The sequence below is a fragment of the Taeniopygia guttata genome, chromosome 1, assembly GCF_048771995.1.
Source record: "Taeniopygia guttata chromosome 1, bTaeGut7.mat, whole genome shotgun sequence".
Lineage (NCBI taxonomy): Eukaryota > Metazoa > Chordata > Aves > Passeriformes > Estrildidae > Taeniopygia > Taeniopygia guttata.
In genome coordinates, this window is record NC_133024.1 from 3,063,274 (window position 1) to 3,087,736 (window position 24,463).

The 24,463-nt window shown below is 42.1% G+C and overlaps 1 protein-coding gene across 2 annotated transcripts in view; it reads right to left on the bottom strand.

Moving 5' to 3' along the window:
- The window catches only part of MYH15 (myosin heavy chain 15), a 45,411-nt gene extending 31,091 nt beyond the window's left edge, over positions 1-14,320 (bottom strand). Inside the window, exons 1-12 of one of the 2 annotated variants that reach the window (XM_072936658.1) lie at positions 14,233-14,320; positions 11,301-11,452; positions 10,189-10,292; positions 9,542-9,685; positions 7,941-8,097; positions 5,915-5,942; positions 4,986-5,079; positions 3,782-3,799; positions 3,345-3,437; positions 2,163-2,226; positions 1,972-2,070; positions 20-123 (exon numbers count right to left, since the gene is read on the bottom strand). In XM_072936658.1, the coding sequence (XP_072792759.1) occupies positions 20-123; positions 1,972-2,070; positions 2,163-2,226; positions 3,345-3,437; positions 3,782-3,799; positions 4,986-5,079; positions 5,915-5,942; positions 7,941-8,097; positions 9,542-9,685; positions 10,189-10,292; positions 11,301-11,394 (999 nt within the window). In that variant the 5' untranslated portion in view covers positions 11,395-11,452; positions 14,233-14,320. The remainder of the gene's footprint in view (positions 1-19; positions 124-1,971; positions 2,071-2,162; positions 2,227-3,344; positions 3,438-3,781; positions 3,800-4,985; positions 5,080-5,914; positions 5,943-7,940; positions 8,098-9,541; positions 9,686-10,188; positions 10,293-11,300; positions 11,453-14,232) is intronic. The other variant, XM_030285998.4, reaches the window with a different exon arrangement.
- Positions 14,321-24,463: the final 10,143 nt, after the last annotated feature.

Consider the following 24,463-nt stretch of genomic DNA (forward strand, 5'->3'; position numbering starts at 1 on the left):
CAAATCCATACAGACTTACATCTGTTGCCAACAGCTCTTCTCCATCGTCCAAGTTGTCTACTGTGACCACTCCTTGAGAGCAGAAGTGGTAGTCATATGGGTTGGTGGAGATCAGGAGCATGTCTGTAAAAGAACTGCCAAGGTCAAAACTGCCATCCATCAGAAATGGAGATGGAAAAATCAACTGTAACCTACATTTGTCTCTGCGCTACTGAGTTGTTTTGTTGTTTTTATTTTAATAACTGCAGGGCAGAAACCAGCTCTCTTATTCTACTGTATTAGTCTGAAGATGTAGAGAAAGTGAATAAAAAGAATATGGAAATGCTGCATATTAACATCTATTGTGCATACACATCTATTGAGCTTGTATTGCAGTATATTGAGTCCATAATTTCCTGTATAGTCCTACTTTCTGCCTCACATGTTTTTAGGGTTAAAAATCCCATCTAAATCGAGAGGAGAAAAAGATTTTAGTATGATCCAAGACAGGGAATATGGGCATGGCTCTCCTTTTTTATAACAGACTCAGAGAAGAGTGACTTCCAGCACCCTTTGCAGAAGATACTTGGCTTTTGATAAACAAAAGACAGAATATAGCTTGCTCCATTGTCATTCCTTCATATCAAAACCTAAAAATGCAGAGTTGTTTTCTACAAAGCTAGCTGCCTCTAAAAGTACAGGCAGAGTCCTGCTTCCTTAAATCAACTGGAATTTACACCCACATTTCCCAGACCGAGGTTTGGTCTAGATTTCAATCTTTTTTATGCAGACACACACTACATATCTAAGTATGTATGTATGTAAATAAATGGCTATCAATATTATGTTTATATGAAATCTTATTCTCTATAAGCTTGACTTTGCTGTGTAGTCACTCTGATACAAATTACTTTAATGTTCATCCATACTAATTGATATTTATACTCGTACATATTTAGATACAGATGTGTTTATATACAAGCACATACACTTTTTGTCTGCAAAACACAAGCCCCTGTTGGTTTCAGCCTCTTCAAGAGCCTGCAGACACGTTCCTGCTGGCCAGAAAGGTGTGTGCTGTTGTGGAGCACACAGAGAGGTTATGAGAAACACAGCATTTTCCCAGCACAGGGATTCTTAGGGATTCTCACAGGAATCTCAGTACAAAGCTTCCTTGAAATCTTTCCCGTAATTGCCATTAATTAGGCCACATAAAGCTTAGAGTGTCAGGGACTTGACCACGCGCTGTCAGGATAATAAGACTTCAAAAGAGATTATGATTGCTGTAGCTTAGTGGGAGTGTAGAAGAGCAATGAAGCGACTCTCCAACATATTTTACCAAATGTGTTCCTTCAGAACACAAATTGAAGTCAGCAAAGCATGCCACTTAAATAACTAGTGAAGGTTTTATTCAAAGCATCTCTGCCCCTCACTGCCCTTCTCCAGCGGGTCTGTGGGACCACACTGAGCCAGGGGAAGCTTGAAAGGGGTAATCAGCACATAATCAGCAGCAGGCAGCTTTGAACATTCTCTCCTGCTACACAACATGCTGGAATGTCAGTTTTATCACTTGGGGCAGAAAGAGGAAACTAGCTTTTCTTTGTGGATATATAAGCAAATCTTCTCATATGTGAAAATCTGGATAATTAAAGTTTTATCACCACAAATGCTTTGGAGGCATAGCATTTTCCAGATGTTTTGAGACCTTGGATTACACAAATTCAGTGTGACACTTTTTGCCTTTATAGTGCTATGTTTTAAAAGTCCTGCCTCAGTCTTATTCCCATTAGATTAATCTGTAATATGAGAAAAATGGTCTCTGCTACTGCCACTGGAACAACATCTCTAAAAGATTGTAATTGTCAGTGGAAGTTCAGTTTCTTCAAGTGGAATCATAAGAGCCTTTCTGCACATGGGTTTGCCTCCTAACCCCTTATCCACTGTCTATTCAGGTTTAGGTCCTTAAAAGCTGTGGATCCATATAATGCTTACCTAGTAACTCTGGCTTCTTTCCTGACAGGATCTGGTAGAAGATGTGATAGTCTCTTTCACCAGGTTGCTGGAAAATCACTCGGGATTTTTCCAATAAATCTAGTCACACAAAGGAAAATTCAGTGAGAAACAGTCTTGCAGCTTTCAGATGAGCAATTGTATTTTTTAAAAGGAGAGAGTTTGCTGCTTACAAATCTCAATATCAGCAGATGACAGCTTGCCTGTAGTTCCAAAATGGATTCGGATAAATTTACCCTAATTCACACAGAAGAATATTCTAATTAGTGCATATAGTATACACGGAGGGAAACAAAGAATGCAGTTTGAAAGCAATCATTTGGCCCAAAGAATCAATTTATGCAAACTCCTTGGCTTTGCACAGGCATATTTTCAATGGAAAATATCAAACAATGATATTACTGCCTTCCAAGCCTAAATCTGTACATAGAGCTATGTAATCTGCTTGTGGAGAAAGGATAACAGTGTACTTATCTGTCAGGCTAAGACATGGCAAAGCACATAGCTTCCAGTTGCATGATGCAGATTTACTGTAGTGCAGGACTCAGAGCATTAAGCCTGGGCTTAAGACACACAGGCTCCTGTTTTGGCTTCTCCTCATTTGCCATCCTAACTTACATTTGCACCTACTTACGTCAGAAGAGTGCTGTGATTTTACACAGCTTTGCCCATTAAATCTACATATCCATCTCTCCCAATTCATAAAAAAATTAGTAGTCTTCATTTAGTTTCTCATCTTCAAACACACAAAAATAATTAATTTCCCTTCCAGCAGACAAGCTCCTTATACAACTGTGTAGCTTTAGAGATGCTTTCAACCTCTGCTCCTCTCCACCTCTTTGATTTAATTTTTAACAAGATTTGTTAGGGAAGCATGGGCTCCACACTCAAGCTTGTCATCTTCATGCCATTCCTTTTGGACCTCTCAGACAATGTCAGCCAAATGTCAAGGATAGGAGAACTGCTGCAGGGAGGGTGGGCACAGGGGAGGATGTGGGAGGGAACAGGGGCTGTGCTGAATTTCTGACATTTAGTGGCAAAGTACAGCTATTACAGGAAGGGGGAAAGACAGGCTACTGGAAAAAGGGGTAGTTCTGAGTATGCTGTTCAAAGGGCTTCCTAAAACTGGGTTTTGCTTTTCTTCTGTTCATTTTAAACAATTTAAACAGCTTGAACAATTATTCAAGCTTGATCTTTCTTTATTTCTCTTCAGGTTTTTGTTAGATCCTACTATGTTATTTTTCCACTCTGTAGAAATTCAATAATTTTATTGGGCAAAATGCAATCTATGAAGGGATTATGACATAGATGTTATTAATTGACCACTGTTGAATAAGATTATGCTGCAGACTTACGAAACGTGAGGAATTGTCGTTTCTCAGGGTTTTGGCATTCCCAAAAGCTTCTAGGGCTGGGTTTGCTTGAATGATTTGATCCTCCAAGGTTCCCTAGAAATCAAGGTTGAAGTACTATTGAGAAAGCTACAGGTCACAGACTCAGCTGCCAGTTCTAGCTCAGCCATGCATCACTTACAGAGCTGAGCAAAGGGATTTATTTTATATGCATTTGATATAAAAGCACTCTGAGCTTGTAACATTTGGGATTCTTGGAGATGAGGAAAGCACAGAGTTCAGTTTGGGAAGTGGATGACTTTTCCTGACGGGGCTCCTGGGATCATTCACTATTCACCCAGGAACCACACAAAGTGAAATGCTGAGGCTCGTGGCACATCTGACAGAGCCCAACACCAATTCTGCGAGGCAAAAATAAAATAGCAAAGCTGATGACTTACCCCAGTTTTCGTAGCTGGCTGTTGACAAAATAGGAACACAATGGAGAGAAAGAAGAGAGAATGTGAGTATCAGCACAGAGAACAATACAAAACATAACAATTAGCAAAGTTAGCTGTCTCGTGGGCACCAACACATCAGCCATGCTTTTTGAAGCCTTCAAAAAGCATGTGTGGCTATTACTTTGCATTCACCATACACCACAACGGTGCAAAAAACAGATACTGCAGCTGGAAGATGTTTCATGTAGGTCAGGTTGCATTTTCATCACCTTTTTTTGGCCTCAAAATTATCCAAAATTTCAAGTGAGGCACAATCTTATTGCCTAGAACTTGTCTGTTTGCATTTACGCTCTTTTATTTTTGCCACCTAGCAGCAGTTTCTTTGTCTGTTCACTTAGCTGGTGTTTTGGTCTATCACAGGACATCTCCAGAGCAAAGCCAGGTAGATTTCTGCAGTGGAAGTTCAAACAATAGGGATAGGAGCACCATTGCATGAGCACAGGAGGTTTTACACACCACGATGAGCACCAGCCTCATTGCATGCAGGAAGCTGGCTCTGGACAACTCAACCATTTGTTAAAAAAGCCTTGCAGGCCTCAGAAGAACATATATTAGAGTTTGATGGCGTGAGTTCTGTGCACAGACTTGAAGCATGGCTAAAATTTTGGCCTTATAAATACAGTTCATAGGAATCAGTTAATTCACCACAAAAGAACACTGAACCCTTCAAGTGCAATGAAGCTCATAGCAAAAAGCTCATAGCAACACAAGATAAAAAGCAGCATGAATACAGTGTTCATTGTAACCTTAGAGAGCACTTATAAGCAGAACAGCACTTGTCCAAACAGAAATACAGAAAAGCTGATTAAAAAAATATCTTTTGTCAAAGCAATCTTTTTGTGGACAAAAAAGCTTTTAGTGAAACAGACATTTTGATGAGAAGTTATAATCTTAGTCTCTTTGAAGACTATTTTCAATTTGAAAAAAAAAAAATTCTTATTCTTTACAGTCTCCCATCTTTTGACCAGTTTTAACACAATCAGAAGGATATTTAGCACACACAAAAACTGAAACTCCTGGGGGGGTCGGAAAAAAAAGTGGCAACAACAAGCATCTGTGCAGAACCAGGGGTGATGTTTCTGTTAGTTGCATAAAAGAGAGGAACCTTGGGAGTCTGAAACGAGTCAGCCAGCAGCAGACTTACATTCTTTTTACCAGTTTCACCCAGGGCTGCCACTGTGGCAAAGTACTGGATGACTCGTTTTGTGTTGACAGTCTTGCCAGCACCGGATTCTCCGCTAGAGGAAGGAGGAAACAAACAAAAACATTGCTCAAACAGCTGCAACTCATCCTTTTAAACCTGTCCAGCCTGCTCCTCCTGTCAAGGCTGTTCTCAGACTCCTGACTCTGGTACCTGCAGACATTTCTGTGGAAATACCTCCAATTGACTGAATGAAGAGGTGCAGTTCCTCCTACAGCTGAGCTCAGAAGTCTTATATGAACTCACCCTACACCAAGCTTCTTTTAGGGGCATGAGGTTTAATTACAAGCAGCCTGACTCTCTGGGGTACACAAATCTACAATTAATGAGCTAGAAAAAGCAGAGGAAAGCTGCAGTACTTTGCCAGCATTACCCAAGAGTACATGTAACTTTGTAGAGACACCCAAGTCTCCATCCTTTCATGCTTGCCAGTAAATGTCACACCTGCTCTTTTCTACTTTGGTCATCTCCCCTCTTTTTTTGTGTCTCGTCTACACAACACTCTGAAATGTAACTTTCAGCAAGAGTATCCACACTGAACAGGAGTCCTCTTTGGCCAAAAACAGCAGCACAGAAAGGCTGATCCTGCACGGAGCAGTTTTAATTGCCTGATGAGTGGTTTTCATGCCTACATGGACTGTTCACCAGCTGGGGATCAGAAATGGGCCAGACTCCATCAAACCTTTAGCTACTCCTTTCTCACAGAGGTCAAGTTAACCATCAGACGGCCAAATTAACAGTTACTCGATTCCAGGCAATTTAGCTGAGATTTTAAGCATCAACTTCTATTTTATCAGGGTTTTTTTTTTTTTTTTCCTTTGAAGTTTTTCACAGCAACAGAGTCTCAAATCAGTCAAAAAGGAAGAACTTACGTGATCAGCATAGACTGATTCTCTCGATCTGTGGAGGGGAAAAAAAAGAAATAAAAGATAGAAACTTAGTAGGGTGTACAAATCACTTATTATAATTGCAAATGAGTACCAGAATCAGTCATGCAAGGACAGGAGAGAATCACATGAAGCAAAGACAAAAAGATAAAAACTAGTACAATTTAGAATGATTTCCAGAAGTGCAGGTTCCAGCCCTGCCCTGAATCCTTCTCTCGTGTTTTGCTCAGATTGGTATTAAATACCTGTCAGTTGTACACATTCATCTGTGTCTGGGAAACTATAATAAAGTAATTTCCTGTTCTGAAAACATTTGTTCTCTTACTCCTGAGTGTGTCTTTGCTCATATCTGACCTTTCTGCTCCTGCAATACTAGACCAACCCAAGTAATTTTGCTTTTTTTTTCACAGGCTGTTCCTTAAAATGCATGTGTACTCCTCTTCAGCTGGCCATGCTACTGGAACTAAGCAGCCTATTGTCCATGTCTAATTGCCTGATCAGAAACAAGCATTTACTAGAACGCTCTGCAACCCTAATATATTATTAATCAAGTTCAGAAAATGCTAAATCATGGCAGCTTCCCAAGTCATTAAGACTAAATTATTTTCTTTTTATAATTCCAGTCGTCATGGCAGGCTACATATTGAGGAGCCTTATCTGATAAAAGAGCATCTCTGCAGCCACACACACATCCCCGCTGCCTGGAGCTTTTTGTGCCCTCACAAAAAGGGTGAGGGCACAAAACAAGAGGTGCCCTCTTCCATTTTTTTAAAAGCAAGTGTCAGCACCATGTGTTCTGCTCAAGTCTCTTTTGGATTTATCCTGCTGCCTCGCCAGCCCTGGTGTGAGCACATCGCTGATGTCCTCTGCAGATAAATTCTTTTTTCCCCAGGGTCAGGGCGAGGAAATTCCCCAGGAAATGTGGAGTTTGCTGCCACAGGATGGGTGCCCAGAGGTCAGGGTCACGGCAGCAGTGTGGCAGGGCTGGTGTGACAGCCACAGGACTGGCCTTGCCCGGCCTGGGAGTGCACACATCTCACCAGCGCCGTGGCACTGAGCAGAGACTGCTTTGGGGTTTGGGAAAGCACTAACAGACCTCTGGGAGCTGACCCCATTCCTGGATTCACTCAGCTCAGCCAGCCAAATCTGTGCACCTGACAGATGCCCACCAAAGTGCCTCAGGAACAGGCAGGGCGGTTTAGAGACTAAATAAGTGTAGGGATACACACATGTATATAAAATCATCACAGACTGCTGAGGCCCTGTTGCTTGTGGACTGTTTTTGTGTTTTTCTGTGCTGCAGAGGTGTCAGAATCTGTGCTATTGGGATGATTCTGAGATTGTAGAAAGTCTCTGTCTGTCAGCCCCACTGCCAAAGCAGAAGCCATAATTGGTCTGTGCTGGTTTCAAGGTTGTTTATTCTGTTTATCTCTAACATGTTCTGCTGCCCTGCCGCAGCTCTGTCCTGCAGGGCAGCGTGTGGGGCTCTGCCCTCAGTGGGATGGTACAAACATTAAATACCACAAACTACCTGTGCTGGATTTACAATAACGTGCCAATATCTGTCACCTACGTTGGACAGTGTGTCCCCAGCCTGAACCAACAGAAAAATGCCAACACCACAGTGAAACATGGAGGGCATGAAGAAGGAGAAAAAGGACAAGACACACCCAATTTCCTCCATCTTGTCCCCTTTGAACCCCTAATCTAGAATCCTAAAATTTTACTTTTGCACCCGTGCCACACTTAATTATTACTGATATCAAACACTCAAAGCTTGTAATTCATCCTGTAAGACTGAAAACTCTTTTCCATGGCCAGAGATCACAGACAGTGTCTCTGGGGGCTCTGTCCAGGGGGGTTCCTGACCCCTGCCAGGGTCCCAGACCTGCCAGGGCAGCCAGAGGGATGCCCTGGACTCACACACAGAGGCTCTCACACACTTCCCTGCAGCACAGCCACACCAGACTGTCGAGGCCAGGGCTGCAGTGGGGCAGGCAGTGGCACTTACTGCGCAGCATGTCGTGGTACGCGTTGTCGGCGATGGAGAAGATGTGGGGAGGAGCCTCCGAGCGCCTCTTGCCTTTGTACGCCGCAACCACCTCCGACTTGTAGACAGGCAACCACTTGTAGGGGTTTATGGTCACACAGAATAAACCCGAGTATGTCTAGAGAGTAACACAAAGCCAGCGTGAAAGCATTCACCCGAGCAATAAGGCAAAAAGTCTTGGTTAACCAAGCAGGATGTGGAATTGCAGGCTGCTGATTTGGGCTTGAATTCTGACTTGAGTTTCAGACTTTCTGAATTTCGGAAGCTACTGGTCTGCTAAGTGACTTCCTAATAGCAATTCATGTGAAAACTGCAGATGTTAAACAGTTTTCAAAAGGGGAAAAGGGGTTCTGAGGTGTCAGCTTGAAATGAAAACATCCCCTTCAGTAAAACAAAGGAGCAGCAAATAGACTGGTGTTTGATTTTGTCCTTTGCTGCTCCATGGGAGTTGTTTCCTCTTGAAAACAGACATTGCAATAGAAAGTTACAGCTTCCCTGTTTGAACTCCATTTTTAGGACTCCTCCCATTATTAATTACATGCAAGAACCTTGAGACAACTTCTGGTGGGTGTTCAAAGAGAAAAACCAAACGATAGTGTTGTAGCCCAAAGCTGTGAAACCTTTTTCAGCTTTTGGAGATGCCAGGTAGGTAAAAATCCCTTTATAGTTGCTCTTTGGATGATATATATCAGTTCTCTGGGGCCTGGTCACTCCGAGGAAGAATGAGTTTTGAGTTGTAACCCCAGGCAATTGGTGTCAGCTGGAAACTTTTCAAGCACTTAGCCCAGCTTGGAGCAGTATCTTCAAAGAAACCCAGTTATCATAGGGGCACAATCACTATATGCACATAGATTATTGAGTTCAATTAAGTTCTAAAAGTTTCAGGTGAAATCCAGGTCCCTTCCCCTAAAAATAGCATTAGGTCATGCTCCCCAAGGGCCTTGGCATTAATGCTCTGTCCTGTTTTCTAGAAAGAATCCATCCCTACCAGTAAACTGATTAAGGCAAGATGCCAGTTTAATTTTCTGTCTATACTGATCTGCAAACAAAGCTATGCTTTAGGCCCTACATGTTCATACAGGGGTTATTAGAGAAACACAGAAAATGTTTGACAATCAGAATTTAAATGGGAAATGTCGGATTTGCTCTTCTGATGAATACCAAAAAAAAGAGCAAGGGTTGGCTTGGAAAATCATTGGATTCTTTTGACTGATTTAAAACACAATTGAATGCAGCTAACTGGGAGCAAAAGAAATCCCCATGGCTGGCGTTGACCTGGATTAATATCAGAAGATGATACACTGGGTCTCCCCAGCACCTTTACATAAGAAAAATGTCCCCCACAACCCCTTTCCTAGGCAAGCAAGCAAAATAAGATGGAGCCAGGCACCACCTTATTCATACAGTTCTGTGTTTGGCCAGCTCCAAGCAGCCTCTTTCTTCAGGTGAAGACCAAGACCCTCACTTTAGTGACTTATCAGAGTTATAAAATGAACATGAAGAACACAACACATTCAGACATGATGTTAGATTGCTAAATCCACCCCTGCAGTGGCCCTTACATAGATCATCCAGTTGCTGTAGCGCTTCCTCAGGTTGTACAGCACAGAGGCCTCGTTCAGGTGGGTCAGCATAGACATGTCCTCAATCATGTCGAATTTGGGAGGGTTCATGGTCTGCACATCATCTTCTTTTATAGTCATGGTCTGCAAAGACAAACAAATACAGCAACACTGGGATCCTCTGTTGATTCATACACTTTATGGAAGAAAACACATTTTTCCCTCAGCAGAAGGATGTTCTCCAGGTCAATCCCTGCCTATGTGTGCAGGTATCAGAAGAATGGGGTAAGGCTGAGGTGATAAAAGTAAGAAGCATCTGAGCTATGGGTGCAAAAGAAGCCATGAAATTTGGCTAGATCCTGGGTTTTTAGCTCTGGGCACCAAGCCAGAAGTGGTTGGTTGCAAACCTTCCGTCACAGCTCTCCCCCGGCTGCACGGTGGCTGATGCTCACCCACCCATCACTTCACTGCTGGTTTTCCCTTGGTGGTTTTTCCTGTGCTATCCTATCCTGAGCTGGCATCAGTCACTGAGGCTTCCCATTCACAGCCCATTTCATGAAAAAGGCAACTGAGCTGAAAGCAGGACAATTCTGTAGCTTGCAGCTCTGGCTGTGTCAGTCACAGATCAGACAAAAGCAGTTGTGTACCTTTCCATCCGCTGTCTGCACCGTCACTTTGCCTTCGCTGCTTTCTGTAATTTCAGCTTCAACGTAAGCTTTCTTTTCATCAGGAACCCAACATTTCTTCTTCCCTGTGAAATTAAGAAGACTGAGAGTTCACAGCCTAGATAAGTGAGATTGCTGGATTACTTTTTCTGCAGAACTGACACAAAACCTCTGGGATTGCAGCAGCCTGGCAGTGCTGGGAAGCTGCGTGATGAAGCAGAAGCATCGGGCTTCCAAATGTTGTCTTCCTTTAAAACTCCTGCTCAGCTTCCTCTAGATCCTTCTAGCACAAGGTGTCAAAATATTTCACAAATGCTGGCTAAGCCTCAGCCTCCATGGGAAATCCATAATCATTATCACCAGTGTGCAGATGGAGGAACTGAGATTCAAGCCCAAATTAAGGCGTTTGCTAAGAAGTCACACAGGGAATTTCAAACTGCTCAAGGAATCCAGCCCACATTATTCAACTGCCATCTATCAGATTTACCCTTATTCCTTCACGTTCTTCTGAGTATTGTGTTGAAAAACGGCAATATTAATAATTCACATTTAGTTATGTATGTGCCTTTTTAGAATTTGGAGCAGCTGCACAAGGTCTTTAGTTACAGCAGCTGTTGTGAATAGTGAAAGGCCACAGTTATTGATGTATTCACACTTACTACTAAACCTCGGGGCTTATAGAAACCCATTTAATGAAAAATAAATTATGGGAAACTAAAAGCTAACATCACATTATTATACAAGCTGCAAAGCAAATAAGACATCTAGTCAGGCCACAGAAACATCAGTGTCTGTTGTTTTTCTCTAAAACTGACAGAGAGATGATTCCCCTTTTAGCAAAGTGGTACCAATACACCTTGCTTCTAAATCTAGATAAACACTTACTTGCCATAGATTATTTTTAATTTTTACCATCTGGGAGTTTTTAATAGCTTTGCAGAAAAAGGAACGCACACTTGGTTGAACCAGCTACCTCCAACAGCAGCAGCGCAGCAGAGGCTTTGCATCCTGCTTTGCTTTGCATTTCTTTGACTCCATTCTTGTGTAACCCTTACCCCTCTGAACAGCACAGAGGGTGTGAGTCTGCAACTCACCATCGAAGGCCACGGTCTGAGCCTTCATCAGCTCCTTCTCGCTCTTTCGGAGGTAGGGAGCAGCCTCCCCAAACTCTGACATATCGACCATCATCTTGGCAAGGGCTCAAGGTGGCACAGCTCACAGAGGAAAAAGAAAGGCACCCAGTCTGCTAAAGAAAGAGGGGGAGAAAAGCAAAACAATTTTATATTTTGTGAACAATGTCAGGAAATATAAAATGTGTAGCATAACGTGGCAGGTGGCTGATCAGAGGGATGATTAATGCTCAACACAAGTGCCTATCACAGATTTGGGACTACACTCCACTTTTTGTTAAACCCTTCCTTGGCTCAGTTTATTAGAAGTCAGACACATCTTGAAGGCTTCTAAGCCTCAACATTGGTGTAATCCCCACAGGAGGCTAAGAGCAAGTGTATCTGCAGAATTGGTGCAAGGGCTTCATATGTTTTCAGATTGCTTTGAGTTTATCAGTCCAGCTTAATGCCTACACTTCTTTTCTCAAATTACAAGGGTACAGTGTTTAAGAGTCTTTTATTTGTGAAAGAGAGGGCAGTGGGCATGGGTCAGTGAGACTAATTTGCTGTGTTTGTACCGCCAAGTAATTAATTTGTTTTGTACTCTCTAAAATCATCAAACAGATATGTTGTTTCTTTGAGTTTTTTTGTTTAGTTTCAGGATTTTTTTTACATAGACATAAGTACTTATACACACAAACTATGCAGCATGTTTTCTAGAGAATGTCTAAAAGAAGTTCCACAGCTGTTGCCCTGATTTTTAAAAGTGTTAAGTTTTCTTTTATAGTTCTTTTGAAAGTTTTAAAGTTCTCATAAAACTTCTTTAGTCTCCTGATAATGTTTACATATTTCTACTGGAGTTCTCACACATTATTCATGTAAATAATGATTGTTTCACATTCTTCTTTGTGAAAGGGGAGAATTGATAGACTGTTAGTTTGACCAGTGTACTTGGAGAAGTAACGATTTCATCCTCCAATCCACTGTCACTTTTAGAATTCTATATATTATGAAGAAATAAAATTAGCTTTTTTTCTCTCTTGAACTCACCAAGCTTCTGTGTACTCATTTTATGACCAGTAACAACACATGGCTACAAGGTGTACATGTGCAATTTTAAAATTTCATGTTTGTTTGGTTTTTTTTAAGACACCATTTGACTACTATTTAAAACTGCATAAGTGACCCTCAGGTTAATCTCTTCCCTTATTTTATTTACTGTGCAATATCCAGGGCAGCTGGATAAATTAAGACAGACACTATAGTCTTTCAAAATGTAATTCAAATTATTTCTAACAAAATCCTGGTAGAGATAAAAGTTCCTTGTCAACCAAGGCAGCTTCTTTTTCAACATGTTCCTCCTAGGGAACATAAAGCCCTAAGACAGCAGAGCTGCCAAAATGTTACATCCAGCCCTCTCCCACTGCTGCAGTAAAAGCTTGATACCTTCTGTCTTGTTGCTGTAGAGCAAAAATTTTCTTTCTCAGAACTAGCTTTAATTTTTTTCTAGATTTTAAAGTAATTTTTTTTAAGCCTTAATGTTTTTAAAGATTAGGCACCTACATAAGCACAAGTATCACCGATTATTTTAACATCATCTCAACTGGCCAAAATTCCCAGCTGGAGACACAACTCAGTGGCAGAACCTCTCTCTCTCTCTAAGTGTGTCTCTGCTCTAGTGGAGCAGTGAAATCACATCAGTTCAGACATTTTAACAGAACAGCATTAGAGCACATAAGTGTAATTTCACATTAAACGTGCAAATGCCAGAGGGGCCCCTACAGTGTTAATCTCTAGGACTCAGGACAGGTTCCCACGGGTCCTGAAATGCACTAAAGTGCTCTGAATCACTTTTGTGCAGCCTGGCTCCATTTGCAGACCTCCTAGGGACAGTTCCTCAGCTATCACCCCCTTATCTCTTCCTTTTCCCCCCTCAGGTTCAGGGTGGACCACTACAGCGAGTATATTATGGTGTAAAGCAGCATTCTGGCAGCTGGGACAGAATCCTTTTTCCTTCAGCAGCCTGGGTGTTTGGGGTTATGGCAGAGGCTGGAGCCCAGCCCGTGCACACCTTGGGGTGCAGAGAACTCAGTGAGGCAAATCCACCAGCAAAAATCAGCACCATTCCCACTTCTCCCACAAGAAGTGGGAAATTTTGTTTTGTTGTGGATGAAAGCTTATTTTTAAAATGCAGAATAGTTGGGAAAGACAAGGCTAAAGCTAAAGGTGTTCCTTTTCAACCTGTTTTAGCCAACAATAGAAAGAGCCAGCCCTTGTATATCAGCTGTGGGAGATCCTTGAAAATGCCTGTCCCTGTGGAATCCCATATTGTTACACAAAGTGAAGTGGCATGGCCAGCACCAGCAGCTGGATGGTGCATCCAGACTTGGAAAAGAAGGGACTTTGTCTTTACTGGGGCTGTTGGAAGTGACTGCAGCATTAAGGGCAGGCAGGGATAATGCAGTAGTAACTGTGGGGGCACTGCCTGGCCTGGAAAGGGAACCCAGCAATGCTCCAAGGGTTGTAGCTCAGGCTGGATTAAAGAATGCCTCGGACCAACCAGCTGCTTAAAATTGTAACTTGCATAAACCATCGTCTCTCACAGATGATGGAGAAGACAAAAAGATGACTTGCAGGCACTGGCTAATCATTTCACTCAGATGCATAATTACAAGGGACCTGACACTTCCCTAAGTGGTTATTCCAGCTGGTTAAATGAATGCATTGATGTTAGAGAAGAAACACGTATTTGCTATTCTACCATTCGAGCAGCATCCTCCAGTGACTACCACAGGCTAGATGCTTACTGATACTACTGCTAAAACTTTAAGCCACATGAAAACCTTAATCTTATCAACCCCAAGGCAGTGTTAGAGCACAGCACCCACACTTAAAAGTGAGAGAGGTTGGTACTCACCCTGGAGAGAGCACACAGAAAGTGTCACCACTCTGCCTGGTCCAGGCTTTATATGCCCCTGTCTCAAGGTCGCTGCTGATAACTCTTTAAAGGCATCAGCAGTTTTCCCCCATGCCTATATTTGTCTGCTGGATCCCAGCTGAGGAGACAATGCCCAAGGAGGGGACACGTGTGGCTGTGCCCTGAGGAAGGGGGGCAGGAATGTCAGTGGGGAGTGGCACTCTCGGTCCCAGCCACCCCTCACCACACTTTCCACTTCCATTCTTGCTCCATGACTTCATGGAAGAAGCCTTTCCTGCTTCTGTGTTTTCACCAGGGCAAGAAGTGCTTTTCCAAGTGCTTCAGAACTTAATTGCTGTGGGCTCGTAGGCTCTGTGTGTGTGTGTGTGTGTAAATTAAGATTATTCAGACATGACTCCTCTGGAATATGCAAATCAAAGCTTTTGCACCAGGAATAAGTGATTATTAAGGGAATTTGGTTACGTGAGCCAAATTCCCTTCAAGCAACAAGGCTAGGATGTGGGTGCTCACATCCCAGCCAAGGGCTTTAAATCCCTTTTTGGGCCCCAGGAGTTTAAAGGTAAGATTGTAGGCTCAGGTTTGGAATACACAGGTGTTCCCCAGTTTATGAACAAGGCAAGACAGGGAAGAAATCTAAGAATATATTGATTCTGCCTGGAAAGTGAATCACAGATAAAGAACAAAGTAAGCATCAATTTTAGTGAGCCCTTTGCTTCAGGAAACTAATTTATGAGTCTCAGTTTAGGCAATGTCTGGCCTTTTTATTGTAAACTCATTTTTCCTGTGAAACAAGCACCATGAGTAACTCAGGTCTTATTTCATTGCAACCCATAAATAACAAAACAACTGACACTGCCAGACTGATTTGCTGTTACCTGCATAGGTAGAGATATATATTTCCTTTGGTTCTAGCATAAGCTGAATATAAAAGCAGAAAGGAAAATAAATACCGTGGATAATGCTTGTTGGCCACAAGGGAAGGCAATATATTTGTGCTCTACAAAACTCAATTCCAAGGAAGCAAGGAGGGAGCTTATCCACAACTTCATTGAATTCATAGATACCCACAGGAACAAGTGGCTTGGTTTGTGACCAGGCAAGAAGGAAAATGTCTGCACAGGGAGTCTGCTATTTTTAAAGCTGTTATGCTGATGACTGGACAGGGACAGGTTGTACAGACAAAGTTGGTTGGTAAGAAACAGGAATTTCTGGAAGTGATAGGCTCAAAGACAGGAGACTGATGTGGCAGCTCTGAGGATTCGAGCACTTTGGTAACTTGGTATTTTTAGCATTTGGGGAATGCAACCAGGAGACAGAGAATCACTCCTGCTGTGCTAGAGACATGCTCACCTCAGACAGACTGGAGAAAAGAGTGCTCTGCTAGGGAGCAAAAACAGGGATAAGAGCTAGGGATGGAGATTCCCACCCTGGTCTGAATTCATCTGTGAAAGGACCTGCACAAGCAGCTTGTGTCACGTTCTAGAGTTTGACTGCCTGTCTGCTCACACCAGAATTGCTGCCTAACCTGCTGCTTCAGGGGTGTTTGGTGCCCTGCAGCACAGATGTGTGGTGGGGTTGGATCTAAATCACCATCTTTTTGCTTTATATCTGGCAAAAAAGAAAAGAGAGGTGGTGATTTTGGTTGCTGAGGTGAACAGTGAGTGGTTGTGTAAACTCAAGCAGGTGCTCCTGATCACATAATTGGAAACAAGGTAAATCACAAGCACCACCAAGCTTTATGGACATTGTTAATCTGCTGAGAAGACCAAGAATATGATTATTTCAAGCCATGAGGGTATAAAATGCTGATAACTCTCTCCCTCTTGCTTCTCTCTCACATAGCCAGGAGCTTTACTTCTAAACACAATATTCTCATTTACCACCTACATTGCTTAGGAGAAGCCATCTTCTTACAAATACATAGTTATCATTTACATCTTTTCTGTTCTGCAAATATTCAGCTTTCATCAGCCCTGCATGAACACTACAATCTTGCTCCCACGCCTCCCTTTTCTTTTTTGGGGTTGCAAACAACTGTTTCCATAGCTAATTCTAAAGTCATTCCAATGCTTGTGTCACTTAGAAAGGGACACAGATAACTGGTTCCAGCATAATTAATTTATTTTCTCTGCTAGCCCAAAGTGAATGGATGCTGCACATTAATCCTGCCTTCTGGAGTTTATTTGCTTTCTCTTAATATGAAACAGAACTTGCAGCACATTTTCCCTAGATGAAATTTGTAGCAGGGACAACCAAAGACATTTGTCTTTTGCAGGGGCTACTTTTAGAAAGGTTAATGCTGGTCACTGTTTCTAGGGAAACAAGGGTCTTTGATAAGGAGCTCTTGTGACTAAACTATTTTTAATAACATTACATATTGGAAAGGAATGCAATAACATTTATCAGCTCTAGACAGAAGATAGTGTCAATATTGTGGTCTAATATAGAAAAGTTGGCATATTGTATCTGTAAAAAGCTCAGTCATGACCCCTCTCTATTTTCTTAGGCAAAAAGATCAGCCAGCCAGCTGGGCTTTGACAAAAGCTGGCCTTTGGACTACTCTTAATAAAATATTTACTGTAATAACCTGGCACTCATGAAAAGCAAGATCAATGGAGGAGAAAGACACCAGTTTAAGACACAGATCCTTGGAGAAAACATCTTTGGGGTCAGGATCCTTGGGGTTGCTCTATAATAAAAGCAGAAAGGCTATCACTCCACAAGATGCATCTAAAAACACTGAAAACCGATGGTTTACCTCAGAGGCTTTTTTTGGTTACTGATTCCTGCTGCTGCTGCAGTCTCTATTTAAAAAACAAATGGGAAAGAACCAAAATTACTTATGATGATAAAGTTCATCCACCTGGGAACAGTTTCAGAAGAAGAAAGGTGCTAACATTGTATACCCAAGCAAATACCCACTCTGTACAAGTGATTTATTTTGTCTTCTGAAGATTTATGGTTTAATTCCTCAAGCCGTTGATGGCCCAAAGTGAAATTGGAGGGGGAGAGAAACTTAGATTTTAAAATAGCTGCGCTCTGCTACGTCTCTTAAGGATGAGAAAATTGAAATTGTGTTTATTACAGCTAGATTCCCATTATTAGACCAGAGATTTTCAGGTCTCTGCCAGCTTTTGTGCTCCCCCTGCTGCAGTGCCTGTGCTCGCCCACGGACACACGTACCTGCAGCCTGAAGAGGAATCAGGAGCATCTCCTCACCTTCCTTTCAGCATCATCATTTTAAATACTTTCCCTCCATTAATTCTTTGCTGACAGCTACTCTGTGGTGTGACAGCAGAAGGCAAATTTAAATCTATGGTAAGCATTTGCTTTCACACAAATACGCCTGCTGAAACAATTCCTAAGCCACCAAAAATATTTTAAGTGGCTTTTAAGCCACTGTAATCCGTGATCTATTGCTATCAACATGCAAACCCCTGACAGCTCTTCCCGTTTTGAGCAGCGTGGGGTCAGCAGGGACTGCAGAGCATTAACCCCCTAAACCACAAGGGTGTAGCTGATTTTCCCAGCTTGGCAGTGCCCATCCCTCAGCCTCTCATCCCATGCCAAGCACAGAGCTCAGGGATGCAGCAGCACTAACCCGACCCGGGACAATAAACATTTCAGAGCTGTCACTGCTGCCTCTCCCTTGCTGACATTCAATCATTACGGTATCTTAAGAACGTTTAGACAGGTCAGGTTTTTAATGGGAGAGCTTGGCTTCTGGGAGTGAGGCTGACAGCATTTTGAGAGCAGATTAACAGCGCCGATAAATCAATCTGAGACCGACTCACAGCCATAAGGAAAATAAGAAGATGAAAAAGGAGCCTACTTAAATAAATGGGCCCAGTTCTTTGGCTCTGGAGATGTACCAGGGAAGGAAAAAGGCTTTTGTCATGTGCCTCTGTGTCACTCTTCTTTCTCCAAATTTGACCACATCCCCCACTCCACCAATGCCCTCTGTTGGAAGTTTTCTGTCTTCGATGATCTTGAGCATCTCACCCTGCCCATCAGGTCAGAGATTAATGGCATGTTTTGAGAATTGCTGTGCATCCTTTTCCCAACTATCACACAGCCTAATTGCCATTAGTGAGTTTTGGGTTTCCCTCCCCAACCCCACCCCACCTTAAACTACTCTGCATTATCCATAACTGTGGCAAGCACAATTCTCTCCCTCTCAGGATAGAGAGGTGCACACAGAGAAATGAAAGAGAAAACAATTTCTATTTCTGCTCCTTGTTTTTCCCATGTGGAATGTGTTTGGAGAATTGTTTACCTGGAGTGAGTGCTTGGTTGGATTCTGGTGAGGATTGTTTGAGCCTGATGGCCAATCCAACCCACCTGGGACTGGACTCTCAGAGAGGGGCACGAGTTGTGTTAGAGTCAGAGAAAGTAGTATGTAGTTTGAGTATCCTCCTTTTATATAGTATATTAATGTATTTTAGCACAGTTATAATAAAGAAATAATTCAGCCTTCTGAATTGAGTCAGACATCCTCATTTCTTCCCATTGGGTTCGCCTACATTTACAATACATAACCACCGGAGGAAGGCAGGGGGTTAAAAGCACTTAATAATTCATGTAGACAGTTCAGGTTAATCTTTTGAGTATTCATTAACGAAGCATTTGTTTGCATAGCACGTCACTGGAATTACCGTAGTTCCACCACCAATTCCATTAAACATTTCTGAAGTTAATAGCAGAAGTATTTTAGTCTTGATCAATGCAAGGTAAAAAAGAAATCTTCCAAGCGTCTCCCTGGGGTTTGTATTACGCAATCTGACTTCAAAGACAGGGCACTTCATTAGCCTACTTCAGCCTCTGACTGTGATGCACTCTGTCTGCTCAAGCAGCCTGAAAACCACATTTCCATTTCAATAGGCACCGCTGTCCTAAAATACTCCTAGGTCTTCAGACACAACATATTCTAGCTCCTGGTGCCAAGCCCCTGCAAGACAACTTGCCTTTTTTGGCCTATTTTATACTTCATCTTCAAGGATTCAGAGCCTGCCCTTCAGTATGGGTAGGGGTGGGTACAGCCCTTGCTGATTTTCTGGCTTTGCTGCTGTGGAAGCTTATTTTTCAGAGGAGCTGAGGGAGAAAGAAGTAAAATATTTATGTCCTTTCAGACACAGGAGGTTTTGTGATTTTTCAATTTTTCGCTTCTGTAACTCTATGAGTCATAACTCGACTTTCAGTCAAGGATTGTTTGCTATCTTTTGTTTACCTTATGCCAACTGCAAACTACACTAAAACATGCAGAGACAGTTTAATTGGTGAAACAATTGTCATGGGGATACTTTATTAACTTTGCAAGTGCTGACAGAATAAACCCAATGTGATTGGCATGATGTTAAATAGCAGAAAAACACTGCAGGAAGGAATGTGAATTTTTCAGCATTTACATTCTGTAAGAAACAACAAAACATCATTTCTTTCCAAATACAGATACACTGGGCTGGTCACCTCTGCTGAAAATTCAGTCAGCAAAGCTTCTTGAAATATTAAGGCCAGTTTTTAAAGAAAAATCTATTTCCAGGAGTATTACCTTCTGCCTGAAAAAGCACAAGTCTGTGCTTCTCACATGGCCTAATGATTTGACGTTTTTTGTCAGCTGAATTTAAACACCTCCAAAAATGGACATGACATCCTTCTCTCCAACAGCAATATTCTGGATTGACTGGCTAGGGTGTGCATATAAATGTATATATAGGAGAGACACACATATATTTATACATCTGTGTGTCTATCTAAACATATCTATACATATATAGACTTATAAATTGAAAACAAGTTTATTTTTTAAACCTCTCCCCTCCCACCTGTGATGCTCCACACTTGGAGCTCAGTGCCAGATGAAACAGCCTTTTCCTTGGAGACCTGCAGAACTGACCCTATTCCAGTTGATTTTAAATATATTTATGTATATATATATATATATATGTATATTTTTGTAACTGAAATACACACTGTCTTTACAGGAAAAAAAAAATGAAGGAGATGGAACAACAACAAAAAAAAAAATAGATCATGTATTTGAGGCTTCTTGCACAAAGCCAAAATATATGTTGTTATAGGCACTTCAGTCTCACCCAATGGTCTAGAAAAGAAAAACTGAAGAAAATATTAACACATCCAGCATTATGATGCAAAGCTAGATTGCTGTAAATAGCTGAACAGGAATGGAACACATGTCCTGCCCCACCGGGCCCCTCTGAAACTTCACTTTAAGTACCTCAGCAGCATGAAAACACTAAAGAACTCATTTGACAAGGTCATCAGCCCAGCTGAGTGGCTCATTTTCATCAAAACTCACTCAGCAGAAAACCTTGGATTTGGATCTGTGTCCCACAGTAACTTCTCACCAGCAGGTTCATCTACTCAAATCTCTTCACCAACCAAGCATTTGGGAAGAGGCTTGGTAACACAGAACTTTGAGAAAACTATAGGCTAATTTTGGGTATGAAAATGCTATATTAAAAAAGATAAAAGAAAAGGAAGCTGTATTTTTTGAGTTGGATCATTCTACCTCTTGTCTGTCAAGCAACATGGTCTTGGTAGACTCTCTGGTACTTCTTGTACTGCAGTTGATAAATAGGGATTTTCCAGAGCAGAAAAATCTCCCCTGTTGTCACCACCCAAATGTGCACCAGAACTACAGAGAAGGAACTGCAAATCTAAAGTCCAGGTGATTTCCACTGGACTGCCTGCATAGCCTGGATGCCTACATTTATCCATTACTGACACACCTTCATGCTTCAAGATATGCCAGGCATCCATGATCAGGAGGAAAATCAAATTAAATAAATCGTGTGATGCTGGAATTACTGTCACCTTTCTAGGAAAGGGAAACTGAGGCAAAGGTAGGGGTTAAATCCATAAAAATAATGAGGAATTCAATTCCCACTGCCTTTTCTGTGTGGAGTTACAAGCAGATTACCTTCAAAGAAGGACTAGTCAGTGTGTTCATGGTCATTCTCCAGAAATAATAAACCAAATGACATTTAAGTAGAAGGCACCATTCTGTCCCATACTCATGCAATGCAGACAGGACTTACTGATTTTTTCATAGCATATGCATGAAGTTCGAAGTTCAAACCCAAATATTTCCCTAACCAGAAAGGACACAGTCTTTGAGACTGCAGATTTTAAGGAGAGTTTTAAAAAAGTATGAAGCTTGTGGGAGGAGGTTCCAAAAGGACAAATGAAGCAGAACCTTCTACACTCATCCCTGCTGCTGATACCATAGCCTGTTTGTTAGCAGTGACAATGTGTGACATGTCACACGGGGCTCTGCTGAGACCAGCTCCACACCCCTGACCCTGAATCACTGATAAAGTCAGGGCATGGAAAAAGGGCAGCCTGAGTGCCTTCAGACAGCCCAACTCTGGCACTCAGCACCGCCTGCCATAACCCTCTTATCTCCTGGAAGTGTCTCCCAGCACTGTTATCAGAACCAGAAGTGCAGGGGTATTGGCAATAGAAAGGTATTTTGGCACTGTGCTGGATGGGGTTTCTCTCTGTGTCCCACTGCCCAGCTCCAACAAGGGAACTTTGGATTCCAAGGGAATCCAAACCACTCACTCAGCCACACCTGAGCAAATTCAGAGCATTTGCTTTTCCTTAGTGTCACCTCCCTTCTCTCCCTGCCCTCACCTAAGGACAAGAGGGGCAGGAGGTAACCTGTGATCTCCCTTCACACCTTTCCTGCACTTGGGGAAAATACGTGGCAGAAGGAGAACACCAACAGACCTCTTTGCTTGTGGCTCCACTTTTACAAACCAAAACAACCAGATATGGGCAAAAAAGAATAGCTAGCAGAGATTTATTTCAAAGATATCCCCTTCCTCCCCCCAGAAAAACTCTCAATGCAACCACAGTGTGGACACCTTCACCTTGGTTGCTGCTGCAACCTGACAAAATATATTAAGCACTGACAAAATTGACAAGATTCTGCACTTGCCATGTTTATCAGTTTCTTGATATTCTTCTCAAATATAAAATAAAACCCAATATTCAGTACTTGCTAAGAGAATATCTTCCTAGCCATAAAGGATTAAAGTCCCTAAATAAAGGAAAAGCTAAAAATTCTGTGTGAACTGATGATAAGAACAGATCATTAATATTAAAAATGCAAATACAGAGAGGATATATACCATCCTCCCACACCAATGGTATTTCTGATCAGCCAATCGAAGTAAACCCAGCCCAGCATTTCTGTACTCAGCTTGAAGTAAAATATCAAGGACAGAATAACAGTTAAGAATATGACAATGATGTTGCCTCCAAAAGCCTCCAACCAAGCATCACTAATCCAGGAAATTAAGAGATCAAAAGAAACCCAATTGAATTGAAATAAGAAACATGCAGTCTTCAAAAAGTCTTCATGTTGTGGCACAGTGAGGACAGATTGTGACTAAAGCATCTGTTTGTATTCCTGTGAGCCTTCTTAGAGCTGATTCCACCTTTCTGGATTCATTGAATGAGTAATCACTAGCATTCATTCATTTTATCTGGCTTTTTTTTTTTTTCCCCTCCCCTTCAGGAAGTTCCTATTTCAAAAAGTCTGTGTGGAGACTGAACAAGAGGCTCCAGCTGGGGCTCCTGTAGGAGATTTCTGGAGGAGCAGTGCTATTTTAAGGGCAGAGCCACTGGAGAAGCACAAGACAACCAGCAGCCACCAAGCTCTGAGGAGGCTGACACCTGCTTTGCCTGACTGGAGCCTGTTCCACACGGGTTTGGCTTTTAATATGGGTTAGGGCCTTTTGCTCTCTAAAGGGAGAACACCTAGAAAGAAATGCTGGATGTGTCAGAATCTGTGGGTATTGATGATTCTGAGATTGTAGAAAGTCTCTGTCTGTCAGCCCCACTGCCAAAGCAGAAGCCATAATTGGTCTGTGCTGGTTTCAAGGTTGTTTATTCTGTTTATCTCTAACATGTTCTGCTGCCCTGCCGCAGCTCTGTCCTGCAGGGCAGCGTGTGGGGCTCTGCCCTCAGTGGGATGGTACAAACATTAAATACCACAAACTACCTGTGCTGGATTTACAATAACGTGCCAATATCTGTCACCTACGTTGGACAGTGTGTCCCCAGCCTGAACCAACAGAAAAATGCCAACACCACAGTGAAACATGGAGGGCATGAAGAAGGAGAAAAAGGACAAGACACACCCAATTCCTCCATCTTGTCCCCTTTGAACCCCTAATCTAGAGTCCTAAAATTTTACTTTTGCACCCGTGCCACACTTAAATATTACTTATATCAAACACTCAAAGTTTGTAATTCATCCTGTAAGATTGAAAACTCTTTTCCATGGACAGAGATCACAGACAGTGTCTCTGGGGGCTCTGTCCAGGGGGATCCTGACCCCTGACAGGGTCCCAGACCCACCAGGGCAGCCAGAGGGAAGCTCTGGACTCACACAGGAGGGATCCCACGAGCCCCAAATGTTCTCTGTGGTTCTCCCTCGTTCCCAGTAGCAGGCAAGGTCTCAGTGGCACAGGGGACATTTCGAGCAGAAACAGGCAAGCCTTTCAACCATTGAGCCATTTAACCTTTCAAGGCTAAAGTTGAGTGACAGAGCTAATCCACCAGTGAAAATCTGTGTGTTCTCCTTTCTCCCATAAGAGTGACACCCCAGCCACTGCAGAATGATGATGTTAAGTTGCATTATTTCCACTTCCATAGTGGAACTAGTTAAATTTTTTTAGGCTATACTGTAGATGTTACATTAAATACAGCCACTGCTAATTACTTAGCTTAATTATTATCTGATTTATTCACATACATGCAGGCAGAGGATTTCAATTATTTTTAATTATATGGAATGTTCCAAGTGTCTTTTTATTCCATTAAAATCGTTCCAAACTCTGTAAAACCTGCTAGCGCTTAATTCTTTAAATGACAGTTTTTAATTAATTTGAACTCTAATTAAAATATTTGTAGACTGCAACAACCTAATTCATTTTTAAAAGGCAAGCTTTTACAACTGCAGCAAATATGCTCTATTTTCCATTGGGATTAAAGATCCAGCCCCTATTTGAAGTGCAAAACCCTCTTCAGCCCTAACAGTGGAATTACAAGTGACAGCAGGTAATAGAAGTGCTCCATCAGCTTGGGCTGTGTGCTACAAATTACCTCCAAGTAATCCAAGTCCACTGCTCCCAATTGCATGAAAATCTGGGCACTGGAGACAGGAACAAGTGTTTCA